Consider the following 17,499-nt stretch of genomic DNA (forward strand, 5'->3'; position numbering starts at 1 on the left):
ACAGTGCAGGAGACCAATCTGTGACTGAATCATCATCAGTAAAAAAAATTACAGAATTTATGAAACTATCTAAAATAATAAGGTCCCTTAAAGGAAAAAGCTCCACTTTCTATATGCTGAAATGCATTAGTGGCTTATACAATGACACACCCATCAGCAACCCTAGGTATGTATCAGCAGTCAAGCTCCCAAATAGGATATCCTGGCTTCATTAAGTCATCTGATAGTCCTACTACTCAGTCTCTTCCACCCACTGTTCCCAACATATAAAAAACCACTTTCAATAATGAGAAGTGAACAGTATGCATTACAATATAGTGAAAGAGATGCAAGCATGCATACATCAGCCACAAAGCAGCAAAAAGTAATTAGCAGATATGCTTAAATTGAAATAAAATGATATCATCAATCCAGGATTTTTGTTAATGTATTTTTAAAAACGCAAGCGAAAAAGGAGAGATGAAAAGCAAACTTTTCCGCAATAGGACTGTGATACAATCGAGCTTCAAGAAAGCCAATTCTACCAGCTCACCCTCTTTCACATTTTAGCTCACATCAGGAAAACACTCCATATACTTCATTATTCGCAGGACTATTCTGACCATCCAGAACATTTTTTCTCCAAAGAAAAGAGGAAGACCCCCCAGCCCCACAAAGACCCCCGACACGGGTAGAAAAAGCTGTATCAATCTTGCAACATCTACCATCAAGGGGTTTTTCATCCCTTTAAAGACCTGCCACACAAACCAATGAGATGAAGCTTGTAAGATGTGGAACATTTCACATGAACAGAAATCAGGGTTTGAAATAACCTGCATCCCTTCCCAACTGGTAGTGGGTTTTGGTAGTAATTAAGATGCAATTTATGGATCTGCTCGTGTTGTCACAGTAGAAATACGTGGTCAGTAATTATCTCAATCCCATAGCAGGCAAGAAAATCCTCAGTTTTCGTTTCTAGTCAGAAAAAAAATTCTCTTCAACCCCACTTTGGCTTCTTTCCACAGAGAAGCCACACAAAAAGTCTTCATAATCACACCAGCAGAGAGTTTTCATGAGTGGATCAGGGTTTGGCTGCATGCATTTTAGATCCAACAAACAGCTCTAACCGCTTCATTCCTTTTATTGAATGAAACTGCAATTGACATATGTCCCAGCTGCTACAGACCAATGACACTGCCACTAATTCTGTCCCTATTTCAAACCCTGGTAGAAACAGAGCATTAGAGATGAGGCGATGGGGAAGTTCATGCAGTGCGCACATAGACACAATTAGAGAGATCACCACTACCTGGAGGGTCTGGACTTGCTGGCCTGAGGCGGTTGCCACCTGGGCCTCTGTCTGCAACTGGACAGCAGTGACACCACCCTGCTGCTGGGAACAGGAACAGGAATAGCTTGAAACTTAACAACAAGGAAATGCAGAGCTCAAGACAAGAGAGAACCTTACCGATGGGGCAGGGAGAACTTAAAGTTCTCATATCACTTGTTCTTGGAACACAGGAATGCTGAACATGCTCACATTATCTTAGGAAAGGAATACCAGCAAACCCGATGTGGGCTCACTGGCAGGAGTCAGCAACAAACAAAACATAACACAAGTGACACTGTCAAAGTATTTTTCAAAATTTGAAGTCTCTATTGTTTTTTAAAAATTATCCCATGTTTATTTAAGTGTTTTCCTTTTAATTGCGCATACTCGTTATTACAGAAGTGCGGCTGCTGTCAGACCCCGACTCTCAAATAAATGGCTCCAAAAGTCCTTTATGCAACAGAAAAGGCACAGCATGAACAGCAGCAAAGTAAGTTTTACATACCCAGCCCATGTGCTTGAGGGGCAATCTGAAGAGAATAGTTTAATCTCTAATGACCCTTCCTATCTCTAACCTCTTAGGAGAGATTCCCAAAAATAATCAGTGCCAATTGCAGTAGTGGTTTGTGAGACATGGACATCCATCCACAGAGAATTAGACTAAGACTGAACCATTCACGTTTTGTTAAAACCAGCATTCAAGGATTCCTTTTCAAAACAACCACCAGTACTACATTAACTTTGAAAACCAATACAAGAAATTAAAACTAGGTCAAGGTTTGGTCATACTGCCTTTTGCAAAGTGTTACAGGGCAAAAGATGACAAATCTTTATAATTACAAAATGTCAATCTACCAATCAAAAGTGTCTGATTTTAGCCATCTATCAGCATCAGCTACATGGCTCTCAACTTTCCACAATTTATTTTCTTTATAACTTAGTGATGGTCTCTGTAAGGGCCACGCGCTGTTCCCACTGAAGACAAAGTCAATTTCCACAGTGGAAGTAGGGCCTGGCCTGAAGTGTCTGGTATTTACACTGCTTGACAACCAGCAACAAAGTGCTATTTTAAATTGAAAGTGTGATTCATATTGTCTCACTCATGTGCATACCAGAAACAAACTAAAGAGCTGACTTCCACTCTCCCAAACACAAGCAAATAAGGCTTGAACAACACAGCTAATCCACATAACCAGCTTGAAAATTCATCACAATATGAGGCTAAGTAAAGGTAATATTTTAAAAGCATGTCTAACACTTTCATAAAAGCAACTCTACATGCCTGAACATTACTGTACACAAGCCAGAAGTTAGTTTTTGGCGGAATGATTCAGACAGAAACAGTCCAGCAAATGACAGATTGACCAGTACAAAGCAAAAGGCCTTTGTTGCAATTACTTTGTCACCCTGATCTTTCAGTGGGACCAGGAAAAGTGATTCACATGAACATGACTGTGAAAGGAAAGCTAGAGAAATTCTCAAAGTTTGCTTGAGACAATCCTATTTCAACCCTTGAAGATAAACACCTGTTTGTGGACATTCAGTGCTCAAATTTACATTTTGTTTCATTTAAGATCTTAATTTTTATTATTTTTGTTCATGTCAGAATTTAAGGATAAAGTCCCTAATCTAATTCAGCTTTGCATTGTATGTATCAGTTGTTTCTATTATTTTATTTAATATAGATTACAATTGCTAATATTCAAGCACACTCCAATGATACAATGAAACTGCTGAGCAAGGGATAAGACAGTCAACCAGCCATGCATCCAGTCAATCTCACACAGCATCTTGATGCCCCGGTCGAACTGTAGAGAGCATGACACGCCTTGTAACAAATATCAGGACCTCTAGCTCACCCTTTAAGAGAATTTTGCCATACCTGCTGCTGAATCTGTCCAGCTTGCACAACGATCTGTTCTGTGGAACTGTTGCTGTTTGCTGTGTACTGCTCCATAGTGTCTCAGTTCCAATCTTGTACCCAATGCACCTGTCTGGATATCTGACAAGACAATAAAAAATGCATCATTACTGCCCCAATGGCTCAAGATCAGAATCAGTTTACAGCAACTGGAAAACAAGCCATTTAATGACATTTAGATGACACGCCTTAACAGTAAGAACATCATTGTTTCAAGTAAAGGACCTACATTACGTCATTTTCATTTGTAGTAAGAGACCACATATTTTAATGTGAAAATTATGTATTTTCCTAAAACTCGTGTGTAAACAGAGGCAGCATCGTCCAACGGCTTGGGAACCAGACTGGGATTCAGGAGAACAGGGTTCTATGCCCAGTTCTGCTGCTGATCTTGGGCAAATTATTCCACCTCTCCCATGCCTCTGTTTCCCCTACTACAATTTGTCTGTCTTGTCAATCTAGATTGTAAACTCTTGGCCAGGGACTGTACCTTACTATTTGTATAGATAGCACTTCGCGCATGGGGAACTCAATCTCAGTTGGGTCCTCAATGCACTACCATAATATACACTAATTATAATTAATAAACAAAACATTGCAGTGCAGAAGAGTTTACTGTAATCATCACCTGACCACCAAGATACATCTCAAGAATTTCATAGATTTTCAGTTAGAAGATGATGTAACATGAGGGGCTGAAATACCCTGTGCTCTTAGGAATGAACAGTTCTCCCCATTTCTTTTCCTGCTTGTCTTTTAACTTGAAAACAGACTGGTTCTCCCATAGCTTTCCTTTTCCTGATCCCTCACTCCAATGCACAGGAGAGAAAATGCTGAAGTAAAACCATTCGTTCCACAGCTCTCTTTATTCTCATCTCCATTTCTTCCTTTCCTAGTTGATTAGCAAATGAGGAATTCTGATCTTCACTTGTAATGAAGCATTTGTTCTACTCTACCATTGAACAAGTCACTGCTATCCAGTTTCATAGCCAGCCTAAATTTTTCAGCAACTTTAAAAAGAAAAATAAAGGAATTAGATTTGATATCTGCACAGGATTTAGTCAAAACACCCACTGACTTCAACTAGCTCTGTCATGTAAGAGACAAGGTGGGTAAGGTAATGTATTTTATTGGACCAACTTCTGTTGGCGAGACAGAGATGCTTTTGAGATGCACAGAGTTCTTCTTTAGATCTGGGAACTTTAGTTAGATTCCAGATCTGAAGAAAAGCTCTATTTAAGCTCAAAAGCTTGTCTCTTTCACTAAACAGAAGTTGATCCAAGAAAAGATATTAACTCCCACACCTTGTCTCTCTAATATCCTGGGACCGATATGGCTACACCATGTGTAATGCGAGTCAGTTAACACTGCAACGAAAACTTAAACCGTTATAATTCCTGGCCTTTATGTTTATCTTTGCAACCTAAGACGCATTAGTTGTTTTGCATTTATCATAAAGACCATTGCAAAAAGGTTTTTTATTGATTTACTCATCTTTCAAAACAGACTGATTACTTCATCTATTTTTGGTTAATACAAAAGAAAACTGCAATGTAATCTAAGACTTAGTTAGCTCAGTCAAATGAATATAATCAACATGCATCAGGCCAACAAAAAAACTATGTGCAGTATGCACCAGACAGACTACATGGTCTAAATGTGGTAACAATTTGCTTATTCCCTCTGTCAAAAGCTTTGTTTGGAATTAAGAAATAACACTAGCCCCTCTGACCAGAGCAAAAATCTGAGTCATAGCACAGAAAGATACAACATTTTGCTGCAACTGTAACTTTATCTGTCCCTGGCCCAGTTAGAGAGAAAAGGTGGGTGAGGTAAAATCTTTTAAGGGGCCAACTTCTATTGGTGAAATAGACAAGCTTTCAAAATACTCAGAAATCTTCTTTGGATCAGTAGTGTTTTTCATGGCCCAGCAGAATAAGAGTGAATTTTGGCACGGATTTCAAAACTAGACATAAATATGGTTGCATTTTAGAAAGCCTAGCGAACAGATAGCCGAACACTTTAAAATGAGGACCTAAGTCAGACCACCTCAGGCTGTGTGCTTTTCTGATCTCATGAACTAAGCAGGGCCAGGCTTGATAAGTATCTTGGATAGAAAACTAAGGAAAATCCAGGATATTGCAGGAAGTGGTGGTGGCAACATGACCAGTGGCACTGTGACTTCAAAGACCATTTAAACCTGTCTTCTGCTTAAAATGTAATGCTGAAATCCTGATTACGTGGCCAGAAAAAATTCCCATCCCCTTTTGCAAGAGTATAATCATTAATACTGATACTAAAATGAATTTCTAGTTGTTAGTTACATTCTGCCTACCAAAAGTTTTCCCTCTAGTTTCAACTGCATACAGTATTCTTCACTTCTGTCCTAAATGCTTGTGCAGTATCACATGAAACAGCTCCCACATTCCATCCTTCAAGGTGGTATTTCAGCAGTGAGTGCCTGCCTGTTATATAGCACATAAGCCAAGCGTAAGCCAAGCACATACCCACAAGAAGTTCCTTGGTTTCGTCTACTCTACAAACAACCTTTAAGCAGAGACCTATTATACGCTAAGATCCAAATGCCAGGCCCCTTCTTCTATACCTAAAGTTCTGGGAAATTTCTTCTCAATCCAGCTTTTTTGGGGGTCAGAATAAGAGAAGAGAATGAGGTTTTAGACATGCAGGATCATGACTCAACCAATGGTGGGGACAAAAGATCTACTGAGGAGGGGAAGCAGCACGGGGGGGAAAAAAAGACTACTTTTTTTTGTTTTTTAAATACAGCTTATTTGTCCATAGACACTCATTTAACATTTTGTTGCCTCATAAGAAGGAACAGAGAGAATTTTCGCAAACCAGAATTAATTTTTAAAAATTAATGATTCTGTATTATGCTGCATGCGCCTCCTTCAAACTGCTGGCCTGACTGGTCACAAATCCTGTATAACTTGAGACTAAGTTATTTTCTACACTAGAAACAGTTTGTTGGTATAACTATACAAGCAGACACTCCTCGTGTAGATACAGCGTATACTGACATAAGCACGCTTTTGCTGGTATAGTTTATATGCCAGTTCCCTGAACGAAATAAGCTATACTGGCAAAAAGTTATTTTGACAATATAACTGCATCTACACTAGGATGTTTGCCCATATAAAATGTTGCTTAAAAAGCCCCCCACCACACCTAAGCCACATTACCATACCAGGCAAAGTTTCTAGCGTCAACATGGTTTAAGTGAAATGAAATGAACTGATGAAATCAATTATACCTCATCCTGTACTTCAGTAAGAACATACATGACTAATCACATCCACTCTCTCCAAAGTGCATCAGTGAAAGTCAAAGAAAGAATTCAGCCAAAAATAGCAGCTCAGGAGAGTCATCTCGTGTTATTCTGCAGCAATGGGGACGCGGCGGCCAGTTTTCATGATTAACCTCGTACGGAACCTGCAAGTCCGGGTGCGCCTCCAGAGATTTTCAGTCCAGTTGAGCATTACGTGCCATTTGTCTAGAATGGGCTTTTAACTGTGGTGAGCCGCCGACAGCAGGATTTTCTTAGCCCGCAGAGCGCTCGGTGCTGATGCGGGGAGGGAAATGGCAGGGGAGCCCCTCTATGGGACAGAGGGAGACAAGCGCCTAACTGCTCACCCCAGCTGTTTTCGCTGCACGGCTGTTCTCCTCGGGGAACGCGGGTCGGGCTGCTCTGTACTGTGGGGTCGAGGATGGGGTGCACGCAGCTCCTAGCCCCCTGGGGAGACGCCAGGGTCGTGCCCCTCATGCTGGCCACAGCTGCACGGGGGAGGGGAAACCCTGGCCGCTCCCCCCGCCCAGGCGCGGGCTGCAGCCGGCTCAGTAGCTCTCCCCCGCGGGGGCACACGCAGCTGGTCTCCGCTGCGCGAAGGGGGAAGGACGGGGTCGGGGGGGGGGGGGGCCGGGCCGGGCCCTCGCCCACCCCGAGGCCCATGTGCCAGGGAAGCCAGCGGGGACCCGCCAGAGCCCCCTCCCCGGCTCGCCCAGGGCGGGGCCCGCGCAGTGGCGGCTCCCTCCGTGGCGGCCCTTTCTCGCTGCACGGAGCTCCCCGGGGCACAGGGTCCCCAGCCGGGGGACGCCCCAGAGCCGGGCCCCGCCGCGGGCCGGGGCGGGCGCGCCTCCCTCTCCCGCGGGGGCAGAGCTCGGCCGTCCCCTCCAGCCCGGACGGCGACCCCCAGGCCCCGCTCCCCTCCCCTCCCCCCACGCCCCGTCCCGGGCCCTCCGCAGGCGGCGCGCCCGCCCCAGGCCCAACAGCCGAGCCCCGTCCCTCCGCTCCCCCAGTGCCCGGCCAGCCGGCCCTGCGAGCGGCCTCCTGACTGGTCACTCGGCCCCGCCAATCCCGGCGCTAGGGCCGGCGCTCGGGGGCTCCATATTGGCTGCTCGCACTCACCGTGCCTCGCTCCCCCGGTTCGGGTCCCGCTCTGATTGGCTCCGCCACCGGCCCCCGAAACCCAATCAGCGCCTCCACTCAGCCGCCGCGCAAAATGGCGCCCAACCCTGAACAAAGAGAGGACGGAACTCAGGGCGCATGCGCCGAATAGTTCCGCCCGTCGCTCCTCGGCAGGACACGCCCACCCGGCCCGACCTACCCGAAGCTCTTACGCGTGCGCTAAAAAAACACGTTGCCGCTAGTCGAGGCCGCCAATAAAGCGCACGCGCGGACAGACGCCTCCTTCTTAGGTCTTCTGCGCATGAGCACATTGGCAGGTAAGTCCTGGTCGGCTCTCCACCGCCGAATGTTCTGGGCTGTTACCATAGAGAGGGTGCTCCGCCACTCAGCCTAGATAGGTAAATGGATGGAAGTTGCCATCTTTGATGTCCTACTAGACTGTACCAATGCGGGGGGTGGGGGGGGGGCTGTTTAGGAACTGCGTTTACCCGCGTCGTGGCCTGTCGTTTGGGCTCAACTTGCAGAGGCGTGTCAGGTGCTGGGGGGGGCGGGGGTCCCGCGAGGCGCGGGGGCCGCGTTGAGGGGGCTCTGTGGTGGGGCCCGCGCAGGGGGTAACTAGGGGTTGTCTCTGGTGGCCCGTCGAGGGGCCCTCGGGGGGGGGGGGGAGCTGTGGGGGGCCGGCCGCGTGGGCTCCCTCCCCTGGCGGGGGTAGGGGGGGCTGTGGAGGGCCGGCCGCGGGGGCTCCCTCCCCTGGCCGGGGGGAGAGGGGGCGGGGGGGGGCTGTGGAGGGCCGGCCGCGGGGGCTCCCTCCCCTGCCGGGGGGAGAGGGGGCGGGGGGGGGGCTGTGGAGGGCTGGCCGGGGGGGAAGGGGCGGGGGGGGCTGTGGAGGGCCGGCCGCGGGGGCTCCCTCCCCTGCCGGGGGGAGAGGGGGCGGGGGGGGGCTGTGGAGGGCTGGCCGGGGGGGAGGGGGCGGGGGGGGGCTCTGGAGGGCCGGCCGCGGGGGCTCCCTCCCCTGGCCGGGGGGGGAGGGGCGGGGGGGGGGCTGTGGAGGGCCGGCCTCGTGGGCTCCCCCAACCCTCCCTACCCCGGGGTGGGGCAGCAGCTGTCGAGGAACTCCCTCCCCCAGTGGCTCTAGGCCGGCTCCTTTGGCTTTGGTACGCCCTGCGGTGGGCCTTGAGCATGGCATTGTGTGCGAGACTCTGCCTGCTCCCCAGCCCCAGCAGCCTGCAACCCGGGGGTCCTTGTACCTTGAGCCTGCTTGATGCAGGCTGATTTTCTGGGGGGGGGCGTTCTTCCCTCTGCTTGCTTCTGCCTCGTGGGCACAGCCCCTGGGGGAGGTTTGCTTCTTGTCCCGGTCTCCCATATGTCGTCCAGCCTAGTTCTGTATACTTATCGCTCATCTTGAAAGGCGTAATAATCACGTTTCTTTTCTTTAACCTTCTTGCAGCAGACGAAATCCTGGAAATAGCCTCACGTTGGCATGGCCAGTCCCCCCTCCAGGGATCGGGCAGACAGAGTATGTAGAAAACTAACTGTTTAATGCAGGTTCTTGCTATTAAATACCCCTGTTTTTAGTGACCGTTTCCTCCTAATAAAGTTTTCCAATTGGCATATGCTCTAGAGTTGTGATGTAAGAATATTTGGTTCTGGGGCATGGCTATTTTTGGGAGGTGGCAGTCTGACTACATCAGTGGTTACCAAACAGTAGATCGTGATCGACTGGTCGATCCTGGAGCCTCTGACAGCCAATCGCAATCTCCGGCCGCTAAAAGTCTGGTGGCGCAGTTGGGCTAAGGCAGGCTTCCTGCCTGCCCTGGCCCCACACCGCTCCTGGAAGCGGCCAGCACGCCTCTGCGGCCCCAGGCGGGAATGCAGGGGACAAGGGTTTTTGTGTACTGCCCCTGCCTATAGGCACTGCGCCTGCAGCTCCCACTGACCACAGTTCCCTGTTCCCAGCCAATGGGAGCTGTGGGGGCAGTACCAGCAGGCAGGGGTAGCATACAGACCCAGGTATGCCCCTCCAGGGGCCATAGGGGTGTGCTGGCGGCTTCTGGGAGCGGTGTGGGGCCGGGGCAGGCAGGGAGCCTACCTTAGCTCCATTGAGTCGCCCAACGTAAGTGCCACCCGGTGTGAGCCTGCACGCCTCCCTCACTCCAACCCCCACTCCCTCTCATAGCCAGCACCCTGTACCCCCTCCTGTACCCCAACACTCTGCCCTAGCCCTGAGTCCCCTCCTGCACCCAAGCTCCCTCCCAGAGCTTGCACTCCTCACCCCCTCCTGCACCCCAGGCTCAGCCCAGAGAGCCCTCTGACACTCCAAACCCCTCAGTCCCAGTCCAGAGCCTGCCCCCACACCCCAATCTCCTGCCCCAGCCTGGTGAAAGTGAGTGAGGGTGGGGGAGAGCGAGTGATGGAGGGAGGGGGGATGGAGTGAGCAGGACGGGGCCTTGGGAAAGGGGCGGGGTAGATCCTGGGTTGCACTTAAATTCAAAAAGTGATCTTTTGCTTAAAAACGTTGGAGACCATTAGACTACATTAAGGAAATTTGCACGAGTTTAACTATATAGATGTGATTAAACTGGTGCAGACTGTTACTACAGAGGTGCAACAAAAAGCGGTTCTCAAACTGTGGGGCTCAGACTTCGGCTTTGACACACACACCCCCTCCGAAACCCAACCCCACCCCACCCACCGCCCAGGGCTGAAGCTCTTTGTCTTTGGCCCCACTCCCACCCAGGGCAGCGGGGCTCAGGCTTCGCTCCCCTCTCCTAGAGACATGTAGTAATTTTTGTTGTCAAAAGGGGGTCGCAGTGCAAAGAAATTTGAGAACCCCTGTGCTACATCAACCCAAAGCACAGTTTAGCCTAATGCTGTTTACTTTAATAAATTACTGAATTAAGCTGCCCCATTCAATGTGTTTGCACTAATTCAACCATACCAGTCCAGTTTTCTTTAATTTAGACTGGTTTTTCATAAAAACGAACTGATCGCACATCATGTAGGTTTTGCAAATGATGTGTAGGAAAGGCTATGCAGCACTTAGCTAATCTTCATTCATTCATTCATTTGTAAACGCTCTCAGTCCAGTCCCCTATCCACTGTACCACCCTGCCTGGGTTAACTTTTTTTTCTTTTGAGATTCTGCACATTGAAGGTGGGCCAAAGTTTATTTCTCTCATTCAGCTCCTATTTGTTTGTTCTTTTTCAGATCAAGTACATAAAAGGGGACCTTTTTACCTGCCCCAGAAGGGATTCATTGGCTCACTGCATCAGTGAGGACTGTCGCATGGGCGCAGGGATAGCTGTCCTATTTAAGAAAAAGTTTGGTGGCATACAGGAGCTGTTGGATCAGCGTAAGTGATATATGTGGGGAGAGGAGGCCACGTGCAAGCCCGAATCTCTAGTAGTTAGAAGAAGGAGCTGCAACTGTAGCACTGTAATGTAGATACTTTCTGCAGCGATGGAAGCGGGATTTCCGTCACTATACCTAATCCACCTCTCTAAGAGGTAGACCCGAAGGCACTGGGCGTTAGGTCGACCTAATTATGGGGCTCAGAGATGTATGTTTTTCACACCCAGAATGACATAGCTAGTAAATCTAATTTTTTAGTGTAGACTAGACTTTAGACCCTGACCTTCCAAGCTAAAGCATGTGGATGGACCCCTATATGTGTGACTTCAGGATGCTATCACCATATGTGGAGTGACTTGCATGATCAGGGCCTGAATTTACATCTTTTGAAGCATTATTTTTGTGTTTAATGAGACATTTGTAACGTCTCTGGATCCAGATTGTCCCAGGTGCAGCTTCTGGGTGTGTCATGCAGAGAGGGAAAACTTTGTATTACTGTTGCTAGGGGTTGTGAGGACACTGAACTTAATTAGATATGATAAAATCTTAGGCTTTAATTCTGTAAACACTTACACACATGCTTTAACTTTAAGCATTCATTGACTTAAGAGGACTATTCTTATGCACAAAGTTAAGTATGGGTAAATGATTGCAGGATTGGGCTTAGGAGCCAAATGCGTTTGTAGGATTTACTGATCAGTTATTTAATTTTTCCAAAGCCAAGCAACTGCTAGTATAAAGCCTATTTATATGCAAAATGGAGGGAGGGTTTTCTTTCCTCAGCCACTTTTGAATTTAAAGGGACCCCATTAGGTTAAAATCTAATGAGATTAAAAAGTGAAGGTGGTTTGTTTGTTGTTTTTTGTTTAAAGTGGCTTCAGCCATTATGTCTACTCCTGAGTCATCCTGTTAATTTTTATGATTTAGCAATCACAGTTTGCCATGTTTTTCCTCTCCCCAGCTGCTTTATAAAAGATCTATACAACAATAGGAGAAACTGACCAATTAGCCAGGGAAAGTGGTGTAAGTGACTATACACAAAGTTCTGTTCCATCCACAAAGTAAACAAGCTGAAAAATAAACACTTTTGTCTCTGATCTTTTAATTATTTGTAAAATAGGTTTGTTTTAGAAAATTCTTTATAACATATGTGAATTCATTTCTAATCTATTCAGCAGGAGTTGGGAGAATCAGCAGTGAATTGTAAAACTTTAAACAAAACGAATGTCAATGCTGTGTTTCACATTTGTTTCAGAGAAGAAGTCTGGAGAGGTGGCTGTTCTGAAAAGAGATGACAGATATATATATTACCTGGTAAGAGAGGGATCAGAGTCAGGCATTTGTCATAACGGAGCCCCACCTCATTTGCATTGACTGGAAGAGAGGTTTTTCTCTAGATTCTCAACAGACATCTCAGCCTTTTAAATAAAGAGACAGATTATGAGGACAAGCCAAGCTAGATTTTTCTTTCAGAACTAAACTCGGTACAGCTTCCTAACAACAAGTAATTGAAGTACATTTGAATAGTACATTTCATTTGTGGAAGTTACTGTCTGACAGTTGTTCAATAGCCTTTATGTGCAGTGTAGAGGTGTGCTGGCAGGGTAGTGGGGAGATTCTTGTGCTGTTGCCCTCCTGCAGTTCAGTGTTTGGATGGCTCAGTCTCAGGAATGTTGATCTGGTCGCCTTCATAATTTGCTTTAAAATATAAGAGTATACAAATGCACATGCATTTTGATATTTTTTTTAGTTCACTGAACTAACTCCTAAAATTTACTTTCTAAATCCTAGGTTGTGATTTCTCCACCTTCTCTCTCTCAAACTATTGGTAATACCCATTGACACACATCCTGCTGGTGGCCTGAAAACTGGGCCCTTGGTTGTTACACTTGTGCTGAAAAAAGCCTCTCTAGCATGCTCCAGTAGGAAGAGTCTGCTTTTCCACTCCCTGCTTGAAGTGTGGTGTTTATGCTTTAAACAGTTTGTTTGAAACAGGAGCTGCTTGTTTTGGTTTTTTTTCAACAACTTACCTGAAAGTATCATTATTCAAAATATGGGTCAACTGCATGAGACAGATGTAAGCATAACCCAAGCATTTGGTAATGAGAGAGATTGCGTTTTATCTTTGGACGGGAAAATTTTGAAGGAGAAGTGTTTTTCTCCAAACCAGTTTATTGCCTTTTAGAAATGCAGCATTTAGTGTCCTGACCTGCTGTGTCATGTGGCATAAATTGCAACTAAATGTCTACATGGAAATGGTTGTACATCTTATATTGAAATAAGTAGTTGAGTCCAGTCACCATATACTAAAAGGTGGTTGATCAGTAAATTGTGGCCTGGATTTTGGTAGAGTTAAGGAGAAAATAGCTTGTACTATTGTTGCTAATGCACTGTTGAACTTTTTAATTTGTACACAGATTACGAAGAAGAGAGTCTCCCACAAACCAACATATGAGAATATGCAAAAGAGTTTAGAAGCCATGAAAACTCACTGTTTGAACAATGGGGTTACTGACATTTCCATGCCTAGGTAAGGGAATCAGATACTAGAAAGTAAACATTTCATTGTCCCTTGGGCAGAATGGATATTTTAGGAAGTGACCATTTACTATGAAATAAAGAGTCACATGCCCACTCTTAATATTGTTATATTCTGTTGGGGTTGTACACCTGAAATCTGATCACCAATGAAGTGAGTTCTGTGGCCAGCAAATAGGCCTAGTTATTTCCACGTTTTTGACTGCATTAAGTTAATGTCAGATAAATTTAGTTACTGCTATGTAAGTTGTAGCTGCTTGAAATTGCTGAAATATCACAAGTTGCAACATAATGGAGAATGGATCACCACACCTTATTCAGCAACATAATATTGAATGCCTGTATATGTCTAGCTGGGAACCAATCCCATTGTTAATTTAAAACAAGCCTGGGACTGAACTAGGATGGAGAGAAAGGGGCTTATTTCACCTTTAATTAGGGCCCAATTCTGCTGCAGACAGAATTTACACTAATTTAGTGGTTTTTGTGTGTAAAGGCTGCAGGACAATGTGCAGAGATTCCAAGATCTTTTAAGGGAATCTGGAACTTTGTCCCATTTCTTACTTCTGCAGTGTGTAGAGACTGCTGGAGAACATTTTGCCTTTGGGACAGCATAAGCTGTATTTACGTTCTTTAGGTAAATTAAGATATAGTGGAGAATGTGAATTTGTAGTATTCTGAAGCAGAGCATCTGTAACTTACAGAAGTGCTGAATCCTATTGAGGAAATGCTTGATAAGTCTAGGTCTCCAAACAGATTATCACTGCATGTTTGGTTTTGTGACTTACTCAGATTGCTGGCTCACCAGTAATTGTATTCATAACTTACCTCTTATCCTTCCTTTTAGCACCAAATTTGCTGCTTTTTCACACCGGTCTTGTGAAATCTTACTTTCAACGGGACCTTAAAATCATAGTTACATAGACAAGGTCCTAGGCAGTAATTTACTCTGTTTAGTTAACCTTTGTACAGCATTTTGAAGATGTGCAGTACTCGGGAATTGTTGTGTGTTGTTACTGCTTTGTTCATGTTTTTTAAGTTGGCTGTCCCACAGAGAAATGCATGAAACAGGTCATCAGATACCTTCTCAATAAGGACAGTTGCAAAGTGATCCTTCCTGAGTGGAGTAATCAGTTGCACACATACAAAATGGGCAATGATTGCCTAGGAAGGAGTACTGCAGAAAGGGATTGGGGGGTATTAGTGGACCACAAGCGAGTCAACAGTGTAACATTGTTGCAAAAAAAGTTATCGTTCTGGGATGTTTTAGCAGGAGTGATGTAAGCAAGACACGAGAAGTAATTCTTCAGCTCTACCCCGCGCTGATTGGGCCTCAACTGGAGTATTGTGTCCAGTTCTAGGTGCCACATTTCAGGAAAGATGTGGACAAATTGGAGAAAGTCCAGAGCAACAAAAATGATTGAAAGTCTAGAAAACATGACCTCTGAGAGAAGATGGAAAAACTGTGGTTTGTTTAGTCTGGAAAAGAGAAGACTGAGAGGGGACATAAGTTTTCAAGTACATAAAAGGTTGTTACAAGGAGGAGGGAGAAAAATTGTTCTTAACCTCTGAGGATAGGACAAGAAGCAATGGGCTTAAATTGCAGCAAGGGATGTTTAGGTTGGACATTAGGAAAAACTTCCTAACTGTCAGGGTGCTTAAGCACTGGAATAAATTGCCTAGGGAAGTTGTGGAATCTCCATCATTGGGGATTTTTAAGAGCCAGTTAGACCAACACCTGTCAGGGATGGTCTAGATAATACTTAGTCCTGCCAAGAGCGCAGGGGGCTGGACTAGACGACCTCTCGAGGTCCCTTCCAGTCCTATGATTCTCAGCCCATGTGAGAGAAGTATTTGGTTTGGTTTTTTTCTCACTTTACTTAGGCAAATGAGTTGTAATTGGAGTAATTTCACTTTCATATTAATAGATTTTAATAAGAGACCATTACATCAGCTAGCCTGACCTGCTGTATAACATAGGCCAAAAGAATGTCACCCAGTTATCTATCTGTTGTGCCCAATAACTTGTTTGACTAAAGCATATCTTCCAGAAAGGCATCCAGGCTTGCCTGGAAGCCATGAAGAGATGGAAAATGCGCAACTTCCCTTGGAATTTTATTCCAATGAATGATCACTGTCACTTGATTTTATTTTTATTTTTTAAACTCCTTATTTCTAACTCCAACTTCTGTGGTTTTAACTTCTGTTGGTTTTTGCTATGCCTTAAAAAGTACCCAGTATTTTCCCCTTGAGAAGGTACTTACACCCTCGAATCAAGTCCTTTCTCAAGGGGAAAATACTTTTTGTGCACTTGTTTGTGAGCTTTACAACATACTCCGTCAGAAACAGCTCATCACAGCCACTTTGGTGTCTTTGTTTTCCAGGATCGGATGTGGACTTGACCGTCTGGAATGGGATAAGGTTTCAGCGCTACTTGAGGAAGTGTTTGAGGACACAGACATTAAGATCACAGTTTATGCTCTCTGAACAAAGAGGCCTTATGGAGATGATTGTTGATTTCCCTTGCTGTAGATTCAGGTGGCTTGGGAATTGATTTAGAGAAAAAGCTGTGTGTGAAGCAGAGCCCATCTCCTCTTCTTTGGGGAATAATTTACCATTCGGTTTTTCCCAATGGCAGGCAGTTGCTTCCAGAGAACCGGCTGGTTTGGAATGTGTTGATCAGAGTTCCAGAAGTGAACTATCTAGTATAAACGTTCAGGGTTACAGATATCCCTCAGGGATCCTCGCCTGTGAGTCACATAGCCAACCACCAGATGTCACTGTTCCTCCACCCTTCAGAATACCCATCTGCTCGTAAAGAAATCTTTTTCTTATGGTGGTAGTTTGTGCGTGTGGAAGTTTGAGCTAGTTTGGCACTTCTTAAAATATTCCAGATCTTTGAATTTAAGAGTTATATGTATCTGTTTAGTGTTGTTTCAGAATAATGAAGTGAATAATTTAAAACAGTACAGTGTTCAAATCAGACGTGCAGATTTCTTCTGTTCTTTGAGTTATTAAAAATTAAAGTATTATCTTTTCAAAACATAAGTGAGGTTCCATGCTTTTATCAGGAGTGTCTCTCTTAAGCATCATGCTATCACGTCTCAAGTATGTACCTTTTTAACTCTTGCTATTGAACCAGAGTGCAACCCCTATGTAAACCCAGCTACACCTCTACTCCGATATAATGTCCTCGGAAGCCAAAAAATATTACTGCATTATAGGTGAAACCGCGTTATATCGAACTTGCTTTGATCCATGGAGCGCGCAGCCCTGCCTCACCGGAGCGCTGCTTTACCGCGTTATATCCGAATTCGTGTTATATCAGGTCGCGTTATATCGGGGTAGAGGTTTATGTTTACATTTCTCTCTGCCTTCTGTAGGAAGGCTGAACTTCTCAAGGGAACATTAGTGTATGGGGCAAAGATTCCTAGGAAGTTCATTTTGCCCCACATAGTACAAGTATCAGCATGCAAGTGTTCTGAGAGAGACCACATATGAGTGGGCTAGGATGAAATAAAGTGGGCTTAGTATTAAATGCATGTATAGGTTTTCATCTTTATTTTTCATCTAAGGTATTTATAGACTGCTAGTCATTGTGGGGTCTAAGTGCCATTCTGTTTCCACATCTGGCATTGCTAAACAGCAATGAACAAAGCATTAATAGCATATTGAATCTAGCAGGCCAGCAAAAGGTAGTCCATTACTTTGTCATGGTCAGTAAACTTCAGCTGGAACATCATTCCCCCCCATCCTTACAATAACTTATCAGGTCTCTTTCTGCAGCATTTGGTTCAAAGGTTATAATTCTGCTGATTTTAGAACCTTATACTGAAGTGCTCTACCATATACTCTTAGTACTTGTATGTGTTTTACTTCTGATCCTAATTGATTTATTTTTAGGATGCCCATTACTATAGTAACTGAGTGCCGGAGTAGGAATTCTAGCATAA

At 45.1% G+C, this 17,499-nt stretch overlaps 2 protein-coding genes across 29 annotated transcripts in view; one reads left to right on the forward strand and one right to left on the reverse strand.

Moving 5' to 3' along the window:
• NFYA (nuclear transcription factor Y subunit alpha) overlaps positions 1–7,981 on the reverse strand; it is a 21,122-nt gene extending 13,141 nt beyond the window's left edge. For 6 of the 24 annotated variants that reach the window (XM_037885297.2, XM_037885296.2, XM_037885295.2 and 3 more), the window contains exons 1-3: positions 7,657–7,763; positions 3,192–3,311; positions 1,286–1,372 (exon numbers count right to left, since the gene is read on the reverse strand). In XM_037885297.2, coding sequence (XP_037741225.1) covers positions 1,286–1,372; positions 3,192–3,266 — 162 coding nt within the window. In that variant the 5' untranslated portion in view covers positions 3,267–3,311; positions 7,657–7,763. The other 18 variants (XM_043533601.1, XM_043533596.1, XM_037885288.2 and 15 more) reach the window with 13 other exon arrangements.
• Positions 7,835–16,591, forward strand: OARD1 (O-acyl-ADP-ribose deacylase 1). 5 transcript variants are annotated; one of them, XM_037885306.2, is made up of 6 exons: positions 7,835–7,973; positions 9,104–9,172; positions 10,865–11,009; positions 12,264–12,322; positions 13,426–13,538; positions 15,931–16,591. In XM_037885306.2, the coding sequence occupies exons 2-6, from the start codon at positions 9,137–9,139 to the stop codon at positions 16,031–16,033; spliced, it is 456 nt and encodes a 151-aa protein (XP_037741234.1). In that variant the 5' UTR covers positions 7,835–7,973; positions 9,104–9,136; the 3' UTR covers positions 16,034–16,591. The 5 variants fall into 5 exon arrangements, with proteins under 5 accessions (XP_037741234.1, XP_037741233.1, XP_037741232.1 ...); XM_037885305.2 differs by having other exon boundaries at positions 7,930–8,054; XM_037885304.2 differs by lacking the exon at positions 7,835–7,973 and adding an exon at positions 8,050–8,191.
• The last annotated feature ends 908 nt before the right edge of the window (positions 16,592–17,499 follow it).

The sequence above is a fragment of the Chelonia mydas genome, chromosome 21 (genome assembly GCF_015237465.2).
Source record: "Chelonia mydas isolate rCheMyd1 chromosome 21, rCheMyd1.pri.v2, whole genome shotgun sequence".
Classification (NCBI taxonomy): domain Eukaryota; kingdom Metazoa; phylum Chordata; order Testudines; family Cheloniidae; genus Chelonia; species Chelonia mydas.

Coding starts and splice junctions, on each gene's coding strand:
- OARD1 (XM_037885306.2), top strand. CDS start 9,137: ATGGCCAGTCCCCCCTCCAGGGATCGGGCAGACAGA. Junction 11,010..12,263: donor ACAGGAGCTGTTGGATCAGC/GTAAGTGATATA, acceptor CATTTGTTTCAG/AGAAGAAGTCTGGAGAGGTG. Junction 13,539..15,930: donor ACTGACATTTCCATGCCTAG/GTAAGGGAATCA, acceptor TTTGTTTTCCAG/GATCGGATGTGGACTTGACC.